The following is a 19,352-nucleotide window of genomic DNA, read 5'->3' as shown; positions in this document are numbered from 1 at the left end:
GTGTAGAACGCTGCCAAAACGGACAAAAGAATTGACATGCTGCTTTTCTAAACGCAGAGATTTGGTCAAATGTTTGACAATCCAAAACGATGCGTTTCAAAAAGCAACGTGCGCATAGATTTTTGCATTATTCTCATAGACTTTGATGGGGAAGCACAACTCATGCATTTTGTCAATGACACAGTGCAGTTGTAAACGCAGCCAAAAACGCAAAAAAAAAACCGCAAAGTGCGCACATGGCCTAAGCCTGGTGTAGGCAACATTATTCATTTGCAATGTTTTTTTGTCAGCTGAAACTGGGTCTGTTGTCAAGATGGAGAAAATTGTGAAGCGTTCCACACAGAAGTCAATTTTGCAAGAAAAAACTTCAGTCCTCTAAAAACATTAACATGAATTTCACCTTTCAGCATGACAATGACACCAAGCATACCTCCAAATCAACAAAAGAATGGCTTTGCCAGAAGATCAAATGGCCCAGCCAGAGCGCAGACCTGAATCCATTTGAAAATTTGTGGGTAACCTGAAGAGGGCGCTGTACACAGGAGATGCCCTTGCCATGTGACAGATTTGGAGCTACTGCAAAGATTGCCAATTCTAGATGTGCCATGCTGATAGACTCCTACCCAAAAGACTGAACGTGGTCATAACTTCAAAAGGTATTTCAACAATACATACAGTATATATATGTAATACATATACACGCACGCAGCGATTCTGCTGCTTCCCGTCAGCAGGGCAGCTCTGTTTCTTCCACTCTGCTCTGTTGATAGGGTGTGACTGCCAATTTCATGCTGATTGGCAGCCTGCTGCCTACAATTAGGCAGGGAGGAGTCAGCTGTTAATCAGCAGGATGTCGGCAGTCACACCCCATCAACAGAGCAAAGCGGAAGGGATGTCGCTGCTGTTGATGTGATGTCATGAAAGCTGCTGAAACACTTAAAAGGTAACCTGTCAGGTCCAATATGCACCCAGAACCACGAGCAGTTCTGGGTGTATATTGCTAATCCCTGCCTAACCGTCCCTGTATACACTAGCATAGATGAAGTGATCTTTAGAAAAAGTATTCCTAAAGATCTTTTACTGTATGCTAATGAGTGAGGGCACTAGCCCCCTGGGCGTTAGGTTCCCTGGTCAGTCGCCCCCTTTAGCATGTTAGTAAACCCCTGTGGGCGCACTATCATGCTAATGAATACGCAGCGTCAAAGGATGATCTCACTCACATGTCCGCTGCCATCGTGTCCGATGAGGGATTTCGTCTCAGTGCGAATGACCCTGGAGTTTGGGTCATGCGCACTATGAAGCCGGGTGTACGTGTCCTGGCTTCATACTGAAGTAGTGCGCAAGAGCGAAACTCTGGGGTCATGTGCACGGAACCGAAATCCAACGATGGCGGCGGAGAGGTGAGTGAGATCATCCTGTGACGCTGCACATTTATTAGCATGTTAGTACACTCACAGGGGCGTACTAACATGCTAATGGGGGCGACTGGCCGGGGAACTAACGCCCAGGGGACTAGTCCCTGGCCTCATTAGCATACGATAAAAGATCTTAAGAAATACTTTTTCTAAAGATCTCTTTATCTATGCTAGTGTATACAGGGACGGTTAGGCAGGGATAAGCAATATACACCCAGAACTGCTCATGGTTCTGGGTGCATATTGCACCTGACAGGTTCCCTTTAAAAGGAGTGGTCTGTGACTGGTCTGTGCTGGCAGAGATAGGTGCCAAACACAACATCCAGTTAATTAGGAGGTCCTCCTTAGGAGGTCCCGTTGGCAGTCAGAGACACATTGTGGGGGTTACTGTGTCCATGTGTGAGACTTTACTTTGATTTTGAGGGCGCTTATTGGGATTACCCTGCCTTATTATGGCTGGGAGAAATAGCAAGACTTTGGCTATATACGTGCAATAATTCCCTCTATTTTATAATCCTCTATGCGGTTTCCAATTTTTGTACACTCCCTGGATTTCCCTATATTTTACACTTTTGTGTCTGCCTCTTGTGGGATTGGGATTGTTTTGTCCCCCCCCCCCTATTTTTTGTAAACATCTAGTAGCACCTTGGTTTTAATGTGTGTGTTTTTATATGATGATTCTTTATTATATATTCTTTGAGAAATAAAATACATTTTTACCTTTAGCCATTTAACTCTGTTTGCCCCCTTTTTTTGGTTTTCAGATTTGTAAACAAGGAGTATTATAATTTATCACATTCTTGAAGTATGATTCCAGCCATATTTGCCCCCCAAAAGTCAAAAGGCACTTGTTCCCTTATGAATTCTCCTGTTTGCCCAAAGAGTAATGTATGATCACATATAGGATACGACCACCCTCAGGGGAAATTGTGTGATAATGTGTAGAATACTATTAATTCTATTAGAAAAATTAGATTTGTGGTTGGTCTCTAATGTACAGGCCCCACAAAGCTACTTGACAATTGTATTGTTCCATTAATCACTAAAAAGTCACTATAAAGCAAATATAATAAAATGCTGCCATCTGGTGGTGATTTTCTAGTAATACACCAATGAGTAACTACATGAAGCCATCACTCCTTTCTCAATTCAGATCCCAAAATTAAGCATGTTTATCAACCCCTTTAACTAAATCCACTACTATTAGTGCACATGATACAAAACATATTGTGATGTTTGGCTAATAGCACTAAATAAAAGAACTTATTAGGTTAAGTTTACTGTGCTCATGTGTGGAGCGCCACCTTCACTTCCTTCTCTAATGACTGACAGCTATAGATTTATTTTTTTTATTTCTTATTATGCTGCCCTGCACAACATATGCACATAAAAGCATATTATATAGAGCAAGTGTGCTTTTACATGGCCACATTCCCACAGCCAAGGCTTCTTCATTTTTCCATTAAAAGAAACCTGTCACCAGATTTGGGGCCTATAAGCTGCGGCCACCACCACCGGGCTCTTATATACAGTATTCTAACATGCTGTATATAAGAGCCTAGGCCGCTGTGTAGAATGTAAGAATCACTTTTTTAATACTCACCTAGGTGTGGTACAGTGCAGATGGGTCAAATGGACGTCTCCGTTCTCCGGTACCAGCGCCTCCTCTTTTGGCCATCTTTGTCCTCCTCCTTCTGAAGCCTGGGTGCATGACGCATCCTACATTGTCCACAAGAGCTGGCATTGAGGTCCTCACACCAGCACACTACGATACTTTGATCTGGCCTGCTCAGAGCAGATCAAAGTGCGCCTGCGCAGGACCTCAATGCCGGCACGTGTGGATGACATAGGACGAGTGATGCACCTAGACTTCAGAAGAAGGATGACAAAGATGGCCGAAAGAGGAGGCGCCGCACCCGGAGACACCCATCCAACCCGTCTGTACTGCACCACCCCTTAGTTGAGTATTATAAAGTTTTTTTTACATTCTACACAGCGGCCTGGGCTCTTATATACAGCATGATAGAATGCTGTATATAAGAGCCCAGTGATGGTGGCCGCAGCTTATAGGCCCCAAATCTGCTGACAGGTTCCCTTTAACCAAGCTGCGGGAGGTTTGTTGGATGATTTATAGTTGTCAGTGGCACCATTCTGCAGTACATGTGACTTGTTGTTACTTCTTTTCATAGGTGAGATGTAAAAATAAACAGCAATATTTTTCTTCTATTTCTTTTCTTACTGTATTTTATGACCCATTTATAGAGTGTGTGCATTTTTTAGGCATTTTGGGTGATTTCTGTCATTTTCATTTTGAGCTCATTAAAACAGTTTGTACCATGTCTATGATATACGACTTTGTCAAAAGTGCTCCACAAACTCATCCCAGAAGGGAGAATGGCGCTAAAAGTAGATCGAAGTATCACACTTTAACATGTGTCAAATTTACCGAGCATTACTCCGGTGTATAACTAACTGGCAACCTATATAACCCTAATTGCAAAGTCTGCTCATTAGACCAGACCACCAGCTGACATACCAACCCATCGCCATGAATTGTGTTGGCACCAATGGAAGCCCACAAACAAATCATTCCCTTTTCCTCCTTACCTGTACATCCAAGGTTTTAAACTCCATCTCAAATGGTAGAAAGGAGCAGTCGCCCAACACTTTATGGCTGTAGACGATTCCCTTCTCAGCTGCAAGAACAACACAAGTGTTACAATGTGCGATTGTTTGCAAAAATCCTAATTACTTACCGGTAATGGGATTTTCAGAAGCCCATGACAGCACCACCTGAGAGATAGGTTCCGCCCACATCAGGACAGGAAACCCACTGATAAAAAGGCGGTACCTCTCCTCCACATCAGTAGGTTTACAGAGCCAGAGAGGACCAACAAAACACAAACAAAAATGTTAATCATACCACCACCAAAGGAATACACCATTAACTCTAACACTCCCCGAAGGGTGCCCATAACCAGTGAATAGGGGGGGAACTAAGGGTGCTGTCATGGGCTTCTGAAAATCCCATTACCGGTAAGTAATTAAGATTTTTCCCTTTCGCCCATGACAGCACCACCTGAGAGATTCTAGAGACCAATCACCTTAGGGAGGGACCACCGCCTGTAATACCCGTCTACCAAGAAGGGTCGGCCGTGGATCAAGACAGGAAACCAAACTGATGTGGAGGAGAGGTACCGCCTTTTTATCAGTGGGTTTCCTGTCCTGATGTGGGCGGAACCTATCTCTCAGGTGGTGCTGTCATGGGCGAAAGGGATAATAAAACAATGTAAATGTATTAATAAGTGATAATCAGGGCTCTAATAATAATAAAAAAAGTTTACATAGCGCCGACATATTCTGTAGCACTTTACAATTAAGCAGGGACATGTACAGACAATAAAAAAACAAAGTGGCACATTAGTTCAACAGATACAGGAGAAGTGAGGACTGAGAAGCTTCAATCTATGGGGGAATAGGGGGGCACAGTAGGTAGAATGTACTTATAGTGTCTGGTCATCGTTATGATAAATAATGGGTTTCATATAAAAGGTGAATGATCCGTTTATCAGATAGTAACTGTTTAAGTGCATGTATTGGTTGTATGGAGGATGTGAGGACAGAAATAGGAGGGAGAAGGTTATGAATAGCATTTAAGAGGTGGAAACAGGCGAGGATTAGGTTAGTGAGCCAAGATGATAAGCTTGTCTAAAAAGGTGTTTTTCATGCAAACTTGAAAACATAGGGCTGGATATTAGTCGCATTGTTTGTGGTAGTGCATTCCAGAAAACTGGTGCAACACGAGAAGAGTTTTAGTGATGTGGTGTAAGGTTTGAATTATGGGGGATGTTAGTCTAAGATAGTTTGTGGAACGGAGGGGGTGGGTAGGATGATAGACAGATGAGATGATGGGTCGGTGCAGAACTGTATAGAGCTTTGTGGGTGAGAGATATGTTTGTATTAGATTCTGTAGCTGATAGACAACTAGTGTAATAATTACTGGCACAAGGTGGAGGCATCAGTGAAGCGGCTGGACAGGAATACGACCCTGGCTCCCACATTCAAGACGATTGGAGAGAAGAATGTTTGTTTAGAAGGAGACCTATCAGTAAAAAGAAGAGAATGAATAAGAGCGACAGTCAGGGGGTTTTCAGTTTCAAAAGGTAAGAAATAATCGGATTCTGGAAATGTTTTTAACCCTAGAATGCATAGCTGGGGCCTCGCAGGCCTGCTAGGTTACTTGTTTTCTATGGTTGATTTCTATGGTTGCGCGTTCTAAAGTTAAAGATGCAATTGACATGAGTGAGTGATTGTATATGAAGAATGAAGGAAAGCTCTGTGTCAAATATAACCCTAAGACAGTGAGCGTGCTGCTTGGGAGTAATGAATGAATTATCGAAGGTAATGGAGATGTCTGGTGTAGGTTGGTTGGTAGAGGGAGGAAACACAAGAAACTCAGTTTTGGAGAGATTCAGTTTCGGATAGAGGGAGGACATGATGTTGGAGACGGCAGACGGACAATCCCTGGTATTGTGTAATAATGCAGGGGTGATATCAGGAGATGATGTGTAGAATTGGGTGTCGTCAGCATAGAGATGGTACTGGAAACAAATCTGCTGATGGTTTGTCCAATAGGGGCAGTGTATAGAGAGACGAGGAGGGGGCGTAGTACTGACCCTGAGGAACCCCGACAGTAAGAGGAAGAGGAGCCGACAAGGGAAACAGTGAAAGAGCGGTCAGAGAGATAGGAGGAGAACCAGGCGAGAGTGGTGCGTGAGCCCGATAGAGAAGAGCATAGTGAGGAGGAGCTGGAGATCCACAGGGTCAAAAGCGGCGGAGAGATCTAAGAGAAACAATAGGGAGTAGTGGCCATTAGAGACCTTAGTAAAGGCTGTTTTTGATCAAAAGTTCTTAGTTGGTGTTACATATTAAAGGACTTTCCCAAAAAGATCCAGATGATCCCTGTTCATTTTACAAGAAAGACCACTGCTCAGGCATTCTTGGCACAGAGGGGTACAGGGTGACTAGTTGGGACTTTTGGTGACAGTCTGAGCGGGCATGCTTCTTCTGCCACCTGACAGGAGCAGATTATTCGGCAAAACAATGCTGCCTGGATAGCAACAGAGAACCGCCTTTATTCCTCCTGGAGGATATCAATTTTGCAAATCCTGATGATAGTATTGCCTAGAAGTCCCCATTACCCCATCTCGAGGTCTCCGATCCTTTTCCGTACAGAACACAAAGCAGACAAACAAGCTTTGATGGGTTTAAAAGTGTGACAAAATATTATGATGCACAAGAAAAAAATATTATATTGCGGTACTGCCTAAAAACTGTGTGTACTTACCTGTTATGACAGGGAGAGGAGTGAAACCTTTATTGGGTATCCCAAAAAATGAGATTTGCAAGTGTTCCAATAACACAGGCTCCTTCATCATGCAAGTTTACTAATAAATGACTGAGACAAAACACAACACATAAAAGATGATACATCAAGATATTTGGGGGCTCCAGACCTCTAACCTCCCAAGTCTTCACCGTTCCCATCTCTCATTTTGGGTGAAAACCCTCAGTTGTATGACTCTAGCTATGTTTAAAGGGTATCACATGAATGTGTTGGTGTCCTTGTCTCCGTCATTCTTTTGTACACCCTCCTGATGAAGGAGCCTCTGTGCTAGGGACGCTGCTGATACAGTATTTCTGGTTAGAAAATAAAGTGATCACTCCTATAATACTTTTGTCTTTTTTTCTCATAAACATATTTGTACATCTATATAAACCACCTAGCACAAGCGAGGTGCTGAGCGAGCGAGGTGCTGAGCGAGCGAGGTGCTGAACTGAAGTAAAGTGCTGAATTTAAGATAAGTGCATAGTTTCAACACAATTACATAGTTTGACACAAGAACATAGTTTGAATCTATCCTTATACGTTTCCCATTGGGTTTTTTCGTTTTTTTCTCTTTGTTTTTCTACTTTACTGTTTATCCCCATTTGATAGGTGCTCCATGGACAATGCTACCAGGTGTGTATCTTGTCAGATGTATGCATGCCTTGAGCTTTTTTTATTCCTGGACATTTTATTACCAGAGGGTATACGTTTTTTACAGGACTCTAGCAGTATATCCTTAAACTTTCCCCATTTATGTTCAGTATCCCCAGTTACCATGACTTTGGAGACGTCCATTTGACCCATCTGCACTGTACCACACCTAGGTGAGTATTATAAAGTGATTTTTACATTCTACACAGCGGCCTGGGCTCTTATATACAGCATTCTAGGATACTGTATATAAGAGCTCACTGGTGGTGACCGCAGCTTATAGGCCCCAAATCTGGTGACCGCTTCCCTTTAAACATGGAAAAATGAAGAAGCCTTGGCTGTGGGAATGTGGCCATGTAAAAGCACACTTGCTCTATATAATATGCATTTTTGTGCACATATTGTGGAGGGCAGCATAATAAGAAATAAAAAAATAATAAATCTATAGCTGTCAGTCATTAGAGAAGGAAGTGAAGGTGGCGCTCCACACATGATCACAGTAAACTTAACCTAATAAGTTCTTTTATTTAGTGCTATTAGCCAAACATCACAATATGTTTTGTATCATGTGCACTAATAGTAGTGGATTTAGTTAAAGGGGTTGGTAAACATGCTTAATTTTGGGATCTGAATTGAGAAAGGAGTGATGGCTTCATGTAGTTACTCATTGGTGTATTACTAGAAAATCACCACCAGATGGCAGCATTTTATTATATTTGCTTTATAGTGACTTTTTAGTGATTAATGGAACAATACAATTGTCAAGTAGCTTTGTGGGGCCTGTACATTAGAGACCAACCACAAATCTAATTTTTCTAATAGAATTAATAGTATTCTACACATTATCACACAATTTCCCCTGAGGGTGGTCGTATCCTATATGTGATCATACATTACTGTTTGGGCAAACCGTAGAATTCATAAGGGAACAAGTGCCTTTTGACTTTTGGGGGGCAAATATGGCTGGAATCATACTTCAAGAATTTGATAAATTTATATTACTCCCTGTTTAGAAATCTGAAAACCAAAAAAAGGGGGCAAACAGAGTTAAATGGCTAAAAGGTAAAAATGTATTTTATTTATCAAAGAATATATAATAAAGAATCATCATAGAAAAACGCACACATTAAAACAAAGGTGCTACTAGATGTTTACAAAAAATAGGGGGGGGGGGGGACAAAACAATCCCAATCCCACAAGAGGCAGACACAAAAGTGTAAAATATAGGGAAATCCAGGGAGTGTACAAAAATTGGAAACCGCATAGAGGATTATAAAATAGAGGGAATTATTGCACGTATATAGCCAAAGTCTTGCTATTTCTCCTGGCCATAATAAGGCAGGGTAATCCCAATAAGCGCCCTCAAAATCAAAGTAAAGTCTCACCCATGGACACAGTAACCCCCACAATGTGTCTCTGACTGCCAACGGGACCTCCTAAGGAGGACCTCCTAATTAACTGGATGTTGTGCTTGGCACCGATCTCTGCCAGCACAGAACAGTCTCAGACCACTCCTTTTAAAGGGAACCTTTTAGGTCCAATATGCACCCAGATCCACGAGCAGTTCTGGGTGTATATTGCTAATCCCTGCCTAACCGTCCCTGTATACACTAGCATAAAGAGATCTTTAGAAAAAGCATTTCTAAAGATCTTTTATCATATGCTAATGAGCGCAGGGACTAGTCCCCTGGGTGTTAGTTCCCCGGCCAGTCGCCCCCATTAGCATGTTAGTATGCCCCTGTGGGTGTACTAACATGCTAATAAATGTGCAGCGTTACAGGATGATCTCACTCACCTCTCCGCCGCCATCGTTGGATTTCGGTTCCGTGCACATGACCCCAGAGTTTCGCTCTTGCGCACTACTTCAGTATGAAGCCAGGACACGTACACCCGGCTTCATAGTGCGCATGACCCAAACTCCAGGGTCATTCGCACTGAGACGAAATCCCTCATCGAATAGGAATCACGTTTGGAACACCATTCTAAGTCCGGACTGGGTGCAAAAACCTAAAAAAACTAGCTACTGAAACAAAAATCGCCAATGACATTAAAATAAATCCCAAAATCTTTTATAAATACATTAATGCCAAAAGGAAAACAAAGGATAGTATCGGCCCCTTAAAATATAATAACAAGTTAGTTATAGAGGACAAACAAAAGACTGAGATATTAAATAGGCATTTCTCATCTGTATTCACCAAGGAACTGACTGTACCAGGGATCATTGAACAAGTGAAAAATCAAAGTCCACCACCCGATATAATTAATTTAACACAAGATGAAGTACGCCTACGTCTGAGTAAATTAAACATTGACAAATCCCCAGGGCCAGATGGCATTCATCCACGAATATTGAGGGAATTGAGCTCCGTAATCGACAGACCGCTGTATCTCATCTTTTTAGACTCACTTGTAACAGGGTTGGTGCCTCAGGATTGGAGGATTGCTGATGTGGTACCGATATTTAAGAAAGGTAAGAGGGTAGATCCAGGCAACTACCGTCCAGTAAGCCTGACATCAGTAGTATGCAAAGTTTTTGAGGGCATTTTAAGGGATGACATGCAAAAATATATTGCAGAAAATAATATGATAACTGACAAACAGCATGGATTCATGAAAGATAAGTCGTGTCTAACCAACCTGTTGGGGTTCTATGAGGGGGTAAGTTCAAATCTGGATATTGGTAATGCAGCTGATGTGATTTATATGGACTTTGCAAAGGCATTTGATACTGTACCACATAATAGCCTTATACTAAATCTCCAGAAGCAAGGACTAGGGGACACAATATGCAACTGGGTAAGGAATTGGCTAAAAGATAGGAAACAAAGAGTAGTCATAAATGGTACATTCTCTAAATGGGCTGCAGTCAGCAGTGGGGTGCCGCAGGGATCTGTGCTAGGACCAATTCTTTTTAATCTCTTTATTAATGACCTTGTGGATGAGATTGATAGTAAAGTGTCAGTCTTTGCTGATGACACCAAACTATGTAGGATATTAAAAACTGACCTTGATAGTACAATATTACAAAAAGATCTGGATAAGATGTCAGAATGGGCAGATACTTGGCAAATCAGATTTAATGTTGATAAATGTAAAGTAATGCACCTAGGACGGAGTAATCCTATAACTGCGTATACATTAAATGGAAGTAAACTCGGGACTACAGAACAGGAGAAGGACTTGGGTATTCTCATTACAAATAAGCTGAGCAGCAGCACTCAATGCCAAGCAGCAGCTGCTAAAGCAAACAAGATTTTAGGGTGTATAAAAAGAGAGATTAGATCCCGCGATCCCAACGTATTATTACCCCTCTATAAATCACTTGTAAGGCCACATCTGGAATACGGGATCCAGTTTTGGGCTCCACATTTTAAAAAGGACATTCAGAAGTTAGAGTCAGTTCAAAGGCGGGCAACTAGACTATTACAAGGAATGGAAGGCCTCCCATATGATGACAGGTTGAAAAAGTTAGATATGTTTAGCTTAGAAAAAAGACGTCTCAGAGGAGATCTCATTTATATGTATAAATACATGTGTGGTCAATATAAAGGACTGGCACATGACTTATTTCTTCCAAAGACAATACTAAGGACCAGGGGACACTCACTGCGAGTGGAAGAAAAGCGATTCCGACAGCTAAATAGGAAAGGGTTCTTTACAGTTAGAGCAGTCAGACTGTGGAATGCCCTACCACAAGAGGTAGTAATGGCAGATACTATAACAGCTTTTAAAAAAGGGCTGGATGATTTCCTCAGTACACACAACATTGTTGGTTATAAATGACTTAGTGACTAAATGTAGAACTGGTGGAGGAAGGTTGAACTAGATGGACCTAGGTCTTTTTTCAACCTAAGTAACTATGTAACTATGTAACTATATTTAAGTGTGACAAAGTGGTGTCACCTAAAAAAGGAGCAAACACTGTGGTCTGTAACCTGTGTGTCCACACGTGCCGTCCCATTTTGGGTTAAGAAGCTGCACGGGTTCATCTTCTCAAAACAACTGACAAACCAGTACACTAAACCAACCATGGCTTATAAGTATCCTTACACTGGTATGTCACTCTCCATACAGAGAAACGTTCCCCTTTAGATAACTTGTCAGAGGCCAAATCTGATCTCCTGATTTGCACCCTGAAACACATGTTTGCAAATGGAGTGTCTGGTTTGGAATTTTATCCTAAACCATATGACAAGGCTCATTATAGGGAATCTGCCAGCAGATTTTTGTTATGTAATCTGAAGACAGCATGCTGCAGGAGTTAATACAGAGAATTCAGGGATGCCTGTGTTGTCACAATCCATCTGTTGTTTGTTTAAGCAGCAGGACTTCTCATTGCTCAGACAACTATATCACACTCAGGCAGTCCGCCACACTCTCTCCTGTGATTGACACCTTACTGTCATTGTACTTTCTATAGAGAGCCTGGTTTTGGGGGCACAGCATTCTCAGCTCTGCTACATGACAATCTAAAAATCCTAATTGTGTCAGAACGGCTGCACCCAGTAATGTAAGTGATACATCGTTGGATTCAGGATCTCTTTGCCTACATTATGCTGCTCTCAGATGAGATCGCAAAACCTGCTGACAGATTCCCTTTAAAAGGTCAATATTGACTTTTAGGCTTGCTACTTCCAATAGGTAGGCCTAGAGTTCTAGTAGATATTTGGATACTTACTTTTATTCTCAGTTTTCTTCAAGTACCTGGTGAACTCTATTCCAAATAGTGATTCAAAGTATTGGATTTCATCTTCACAAATCGCGAGCTTTGCCTGCATATTTTTAGCGCTGGTGCCATCATCATTGCTTTCTTCGACGTCAAAAGAATCTCTGAAATAAAGAACATAAAGAATAAGAACACATTTTAAAATGCAAATGTTAACTGCAGTAACTACAATACCATGGGGCCAAATCCATCATTAAACATATGTACAAGTACTACGAGCAGGATAAAGAAGGTCTCATATGATGGAATGTTCAAAGATGGCTGAGAAAAGAGAGCAATAGCATAAGCCGTAACCAAGCTCAGTTGCGGCCGGGGCACCATTTTCTAGCCTATATGTAGAATCGTGGGACAGCAGAAGACCCAGTATTTTCAACCCAGCAGATGATTTGTTCACACCACATGCGTGCATCCTGTTAAAAGATCGAACTTCAAAATAAGAGGTCGCCATGCAGTCCATAATACCTAGCACTGCTCAGGAGTCACAAAGTCCCGGCTCTTAAAGACGACCTGTCACCAGGTCAAAAGTGCCCAATTTTTGTTCTTATTTTATTTCCACTGCTCCCTCGAGTATCCCATTTTTTTTTTTTAAATAAATCCACCGTATGGTCACAGAGATATGGGCCTTCTTATTGCCAAACAATATTCCCAAGAGGATCTTGTAAATCAAACCCCTTTAGTAAAGACCATAAAAATTGCCTAAAGACACGCCCCAGAGGATCCTGTAAATCACACTCCTTTAGTAAAGACCACAAAAAATGGCCTAAGGAAACTCCCCAGAGGATCCTGTAAATTGCATCCCCTTAGTAAAAACCATAAAAATCATATGAAGACAAGCCCCAGAGGATCCCGCAAATCACACCGTGTTACTAAAGACAATACAAATTGCCTATAGACATACCCTAAAGGATCCAGTAAATCACATCACGTTAGTAAAGACCATAGTTGTCGCGGGCGGGGAGGGAGCCGTCGCTGCTGCGCTCTCGCTGGCGCTCGGGTCCGGCGCTGCTGCTGCTCGGTGGCTCGAGCGGTGGGCTGGATCCAGGGGCTCGAGCGGCGCACCTTGCCCTTGAGTGAAAGGGGTGGTTTGGTTTTGGGATTTGGTCTGTGACGCCACCCACGGGTTGTGGTGAGGTTGGGGCACCACCGCTGCTGGTGACGGGGATCCCGGGAGCAATGACAGGGAGCAGCTGGGATGTTGTTTCCCCCTCCGTGGGTAGGAGTTGGTTGTCCCGGGGCCCCATAAGGTGTGGCGGGGAGGTACGGTTGGTGAGGTGCAGGGTCGCGGGGGCAGTGCGGTGCCGGATGGCACGGTGGTAATCACTCAGCCAAGAACAGATGCGGAGTCTCCGGTAAAACAAACGGCTGGATGGACGGGTCCTGCAGCCGGCTGCTGTGGTTTCTCCCGGACGGTTGGTGGTGGCTGCCTTTCCCTGGACCTTTTGTGTAACTTCGGTCCCGATGGCTTCCCACCGGTAACCCGCTCCCCAGCGTGGATATATGCCGGAGGAGCCCTTTTGCCCGCAGGCTCTGGCCCAGGGAATTCTAACTGTGGCGGTAGCTGTATTTCCCTTGTGCTGTTTGGACGGTTGCCTTCAAATCGGGTCTTGGCTGTTTGGAAACCCTTGGGGTTCCGGTCACTAATGGATTTGACCTGTTTAACGGCGACTCCAAGCCTGGTCGGGGTCCGCAGGCCCTGCCGGTTTGTGCTGGCTTCACTTCGCTCCCCGGTTCGGTACCGGCGGGCCACCGCCCGTCCCCGGTCCTACGGTTCCGCGTCGATCCGCCTCTCCTGCAGACGGCCACCATCGTCTGCCAACCTTGCTCTTGGTGCCCGGGCCACGTATCCGGACACGGTCAGTCTGCTCCTCTACTACCACTTTACTCCTCTCTCTTTCACCTCTCTCACTGTTCTCAAGCTCTGCCCGAGCTGAACTGACTTCCTTCTGCCGCCTCCAGGACTGTGAACTCCTCAGTGGGTGGGGTCAACCGCCTGGCTCCACCCCACCTGGTGTGGATATCAGCCCCTGGAGGGAGGCAACAAGGATTTGTGTCTGACTGATGTGCCTATCTCGGGGTGTGGGGTGTGTTGTTGCAGTACCTGGCTAGTCCAGGGCGCCACAATAACAATTGCCAAACAACACGCCCCAAAGGATCCTGTAAATCACAACCCTTTAGTAAAAAACAAAAATTGCCTAATGACACCTCAGAGGATCCTGTAAATTACACCTCTTTAGTAAAGACCAGAAAAGTTGCCTAAAGAAGATCCTGTAAATCACACTGCATTGATAAAGACAATACAAATTGCCTAAAGACACTCCACAGAGGAACCTGTTAATCCCACTCAGTAAAAAAACAGAAAATTTGCCTAAAGACACACCCTAGAGGAACCTGTAACTCACACCCATTTAGTAAAAGTCACAAAAATTACTACCAAATGAAAAGCCACATATCTCTTCAACCATATGGTGAATTTAAAAACAATTAAAAATGTAGGCAGGAAAGTAGCAGAAAAAAAACAAAACAAAAGAGGTCACAATTCACCTGGTGACAGGTCCTCTTTCAGCAGATATCTCCCCGACATCACACCAGGCTTCTGATGATACTGCTAGCAGAGCAGGAATATCACCTATATGTAATTCACTAATTAACTCTTGGCGTGTGCACATTGACTGACTGCTGCACATATGCTGCCAATCAAGAAACCGGGGAGTGATAGCAGCATGCTCACGGTGGAGTGACCAGTGACTGTGGACATTCCAAATACTCCCCGATGACAGGAAACAATCAGCTGCAGGGAGGATATAACTTTAATTTTTCCCTGTAGCTGCTGCTCCAGTAAGCAGCAAATGCAGGACTTTATTTATCTGGAGATTTTCCTAAATCTGCAGTTAAATTGTGTTTTGTAGAGGAGACAAGTTCCCTTTAAAGGGCTGAAAGCAAGAATAGCAACACTTCATACTTACAATGCCTTCCTGATGTCGGCACTGGACAGGAACGTGATCTCTCTCCGATTTTCTCTATATTGCTCCTTCAGTTCTTGAATTTCTTGCTTGAGAGAAGAAATTTCATCATCACACCTCTCAATGATATTTCTCTGCATATTTGGTATTCTGCTGAGACAAAAAATAAAGCGTAGGATCATAAAATAATGTAAAAAAACAAAAACAACCTAGTATTACATGAATGTACAGGTGCACAAATCCGCTGTGTGGCCAATATACAAACAAATGTGGAGGATAGAGTAAAATATATATATATATCTCAAGCAAATGGATCCAGCAAATACAAGGCGACTCCAGGTCGCAGTAAAAAGATAATTTTCCAACTTTATTGTGCACTAGTTAAAAATTCCAGAGCTTTTAACAGAAAGTTATAATGCAAGGTACACGCAGTAGCGGACTACGCGTTTCGCCTTCTTCACGGTCCCAAACCAAAACACACACACACACATATACATTGTGTGTATGTATATATATATATATATATATATATATATATATATATATATATATATATATATATATATATATATACACAGTCAGGGCCATAAATATTTGGACAGTGACACAAGTTTTGTTATTTTAGCTGTTTACAAAAACATGTTCAGAAATACAATTATATATATAATATGGGCTGAAAGTGCACACTCCCAGCTGCAATATGAGAGTTTTCACATCCAAATCGGAGAAAGGGTTTAGGAATCATAGCTCTGTAATGCATAGCCTCCTCTTTTTCAAGGGACCAAAAGTAATTGGACAAGGGACTCTAAGGGCTGCAATTAACTCTGAAGGCGTCTCCCTCGTTAACCTGTAATCAATGAAGTAGTTAAAAGGTCTGGGGTTGATTACAGGTGTGTGGTTTTGCATTTGGAAGCTGTTGCTGTGACCAGACAACATGCGGTCTAAGGAACTCTCAATTGAGGTGAAGCAGAACATCCTGAGGCTGAAAAAAAAGAAAAAATCCATCAGAGAGATAGCAGACATGCTTGGAGTAGCAAAATCAACAGTCGGGTACATGCTGAGAAAAAAGGAATTGACTGGTGAGCTTGGGAACTCAAAAAGGCCTGGGCGTCCACGGATGACAACAGTGGTGGATGACCGCCGCATACTTTCTTTGGTGAAGAAGAACCCGTTCACAACATCAACTGAAGTCCAGAACACTCTCAGTGAAGTAGGTGTATCTGTCTCTAAGTCAACAGTAAAGAGAAGACTCCATGAAAGTAAATACAAAGGGTTCACATCTAGATGCAAACCATTCATCAATTCCAAAAATAGACAGGCCAGAGTTAAATTTGCTGAAATACACCTCATGAAGCCAGCTCAGTTCTGGAAAAGTATTCTATGGACAGATGAGACAAAGATCAACCTGTACCAGAATGATGGGAAGAAAAAAGTTTGGAGAAGAAAGGGAACGGCACATGATCCAAGACACACCACACCCTCTGTAAAACATGGTGGAGGCAACGTGATGGCATGAGCATGCATGGCTTTCAATGGCACTGGGTCACTTGTGTTTATTGATGACATAACAGCAGACAAGAGTAGCCGGATGAATTCTGAAGTGTACCGGGATATACTTTCAGCCCAGATTCAGCCAAATGCCGCAAAGTTGATCGGACGGCGCTTCATAGTACAAATGGACAATGACCCCAAGCATACAGCCAAAGCTACCCAGGAGTTCATGAGTGCAAAAAAGTGGAACATTCTGCAATGGCCAAGTCAATCACCAGATCTTAACCCAATTGAGCATGCATTTCACTTGCTCAAATCCAGACTTAAGACGGAAAGACCCACAAACAAGCAAGACCTGAAGACTGCGGCTGTAAAGGCCTGGCAAAGCATTAAGAAGGAGGAAACCCAGCGTTTGGTGATGTCCATGGGTTCCAGACTTAAGGCAGTGATTGCCTCCAAAGGATTCGCAACAAAATATTGAAAATAAAAATATTTTGTTTGGGTTTGGTTTATTTGTCCAATTACTTTTGGCCTCCTAAAATGTGGAGTGTTTGTAAAGAAATGTGTACAATTCCTACAATTTCTATCAGATATTTTTGTTCAAACCTTCAAATTAAATGTTACAATCTGCACTTGAATTCTGTTGTAGAGGTTTCATTTCAAATCCAATGTGGTGGCATGCAGAGCCCAACTCGCGAAAATTGTGTCACTGTCCAAATATTTCTGGACCTAACTGTATATATATACATACATATATATACATATATACACACACACACACACACACACACATACATACACAAACATACATATTGCTTAAAAAAAAAGTTAAAGGGAAAATACCGAATATTTCAGATTATAAGACGCTCCTCATACTCCTCCACCCCCCCAAAAAAAAGGGGGGGATGGGGTGTGTCTTATGGGTTGAATGCAGCTTACTGGTGGGAGGCTCGGGAATGGTGGAGTGGGGTCATAGGAGACAGGACCGGTGCTGGCGGAAGCCGGCAGTGACACAAGTGGGGTGGTGCGGTGGGCCCTGGGAGGAGGGGTATAATGGCGTCTTGAGGCAGGTGCCAATAATCTCTAGGCGACGGACATGATGAACTCTAGGAAAATGGCGCATGCGCAGATTGTGATCTTGGCTCTCCAAGATCTCAATCTGTGCTTGCGCCACCTTTAGCGTCATTTTTCTAAAGTCCATTGTATCAGTCACCGGGAGAGCAATAGTGTCTGCTTTGCTCCGACGTGACACCCCCTCCTCCCAGCATCGCCCCACTTGTGCCGCTGCTGGCTTCCTGTGACTCCCCTGGTGAGCTACATTCGGCCTATAAGATAAGATAAGACCACACGACAGACCCCCATTTTAACATTACCAATTATTTTTTCCCCATTTTCCTTCTCTAAATTTGCAAAAAATATGGTACTTAGCAATTTTTGATCAAGGAACGCAAAAGCCTCCAATCATGTAAGGTGTACTTAAATATGGATGGTCCCTATCACTATTGTCCTGCCTTTCTATGTGCCAAAGCAGACTTATCTGAATGGGGAGAGTAAAGTGAAGTAGGCAGTGCTCGCTATTAACACCTTGTGTGGGAAAGATGGGTCAATAAGGGTGCTGAGCCCTGGAGGAGGCTACATCCCCCCTCCCCCCAATATATACTGCAAAAAAAAAAAAAAAAGGAAAAACTAAGATCCACACACCTTTACTATTAAATTAATGTGAAGGTGCACAAACAGAAAAGTACCGAAATCACCAAGGAGAATCGGTAAGATCTGTGCTCCAGGAGACAATAACCCTATAACATCCTTGAGAGACAGAAATGTGGCAGCCGACACTTAAGAGGCTGTAACGGTCCAGAAGAGGAGCCGCGAGCTCTGCAAGGTCATACTTGTCATCATTCCTGAGCAGATTTTCCTTCTTTTGTTTTGTTCCTCTGTTATTCCTCTTGGAAATGTCCTATCGCTTATTGTCAATAAGATGAATCCTCCTCTGAGTACTGAGTACGAGACCATTAACAACTAGTCAGCGTCACGGTGTATGGACAATTACCACTCAGATGACAATGGATTCTTACATTTCCAGGAGGAGCAATGGAGGGATCTGCACAGTTAAAAAAAAAAAAAAAAAAAGTCCAGAGCAGTCACATTATTGGGAATAGGACGTTACTGGAGTTTATTTTGAGGCCATTCACAGATAGGAAGCATAGATAGTCCATGACCTGATAGAGGCCAGAGAGTGCGGCGCGTCGTGGAAGCCCCTGACACAGCAGAGTCCTGTTGTAAAGGGGAACCGTCACCTGCCCCGGGGTATACAGAGCCCATGAATATGGAAGACGGCCTGGCAGCAGGGTGACTAGTCCTGTTGTGATGATTCCCTGCTGATTTTATCAAAACTACAGCGGGCAGCCCAGTAAGTGACATCACTAGAATCAGGATCTCTGCCCCTATGTTATGCTGCTGTCAGATTACATAGCAAAGAACTACTGACACCACGCGCTAAATGCTGTAGAAACCCCCCCAACAATTTTACAACATAAAAAAATGCTATAAAAACGCGACCCCAAAAAAACCAAAGGCAGCATTGTGGTCTTTTTCCACCTGTCACCTCACTTGGGGTTTTTCTGTCTTTCACTACTTTATATGGTGTCACTCATAACTAACGAGTCTTCCTGCAAAAAAGAAAAAAAACATTTCCTGTAGGAAAGGACCACAAACCC

The 19,352-nt window shown here is 43.0% G+C and overlaps 1 protein-coding gene across 2 annotated transcripts in view; it reads right to left on the bottom strand.

The window, feature by feature from the left end:
* The window catches only part of LOC142249854 (centromere protein P-like), a 389,082-nt gene that overhangs the window by 369,058 nt on the left and 672 nt on the right, over nt 1-19,352 (bottom strand). Inside the window, exons 2-4 of one of the 2 annotated variants that reach the window (XM_075321790.1) lie at nt 15,148-15,297; nt 12,137-12,288; nt 4,023-4,111 (exon numbers count right to left, since the gene is read on the bottom strand). In XM_075321790.1, coding sequence (XP_075177905.1) covers nt 4,023-4,111; nt 12,137-12,288; nt 15,148-15,284 — 378 coding nt within the window. In that variant the 5' untranslated portion in view covers nt 15,285-15,297. The remainder of the gene's footprint in view (nt 1-4,022; nt 4,112-12,136; nt 12,289-15,147; nt 15,298-19,352) is intronic. The other variant, XM_075321789.1, reaches the window with a different exon arrangement.

The sequence above is a fragment of the Anomaloglossus baeobatrachus genome, chromosome 8 (assembly GCF_048569485.1).
Source record: "Anomaloglossus baeobatrachus isolate aAnoBae1 chromosome 8, aAnoBae1.hap1, whole genome shotgun sequence".
Lineage (NCBI taxonomy): Eukaryota > Metazoa > Chordata > Amphibia > Anura > Aromobatidae > Anomaloglossus > Anomaloglossus baeobatrachus.
The sequence above is the reverse complement of the archived record's forward strand: the minus strand, read 5'-3'. Positions and strand labels throughout refer to the sequence as shown.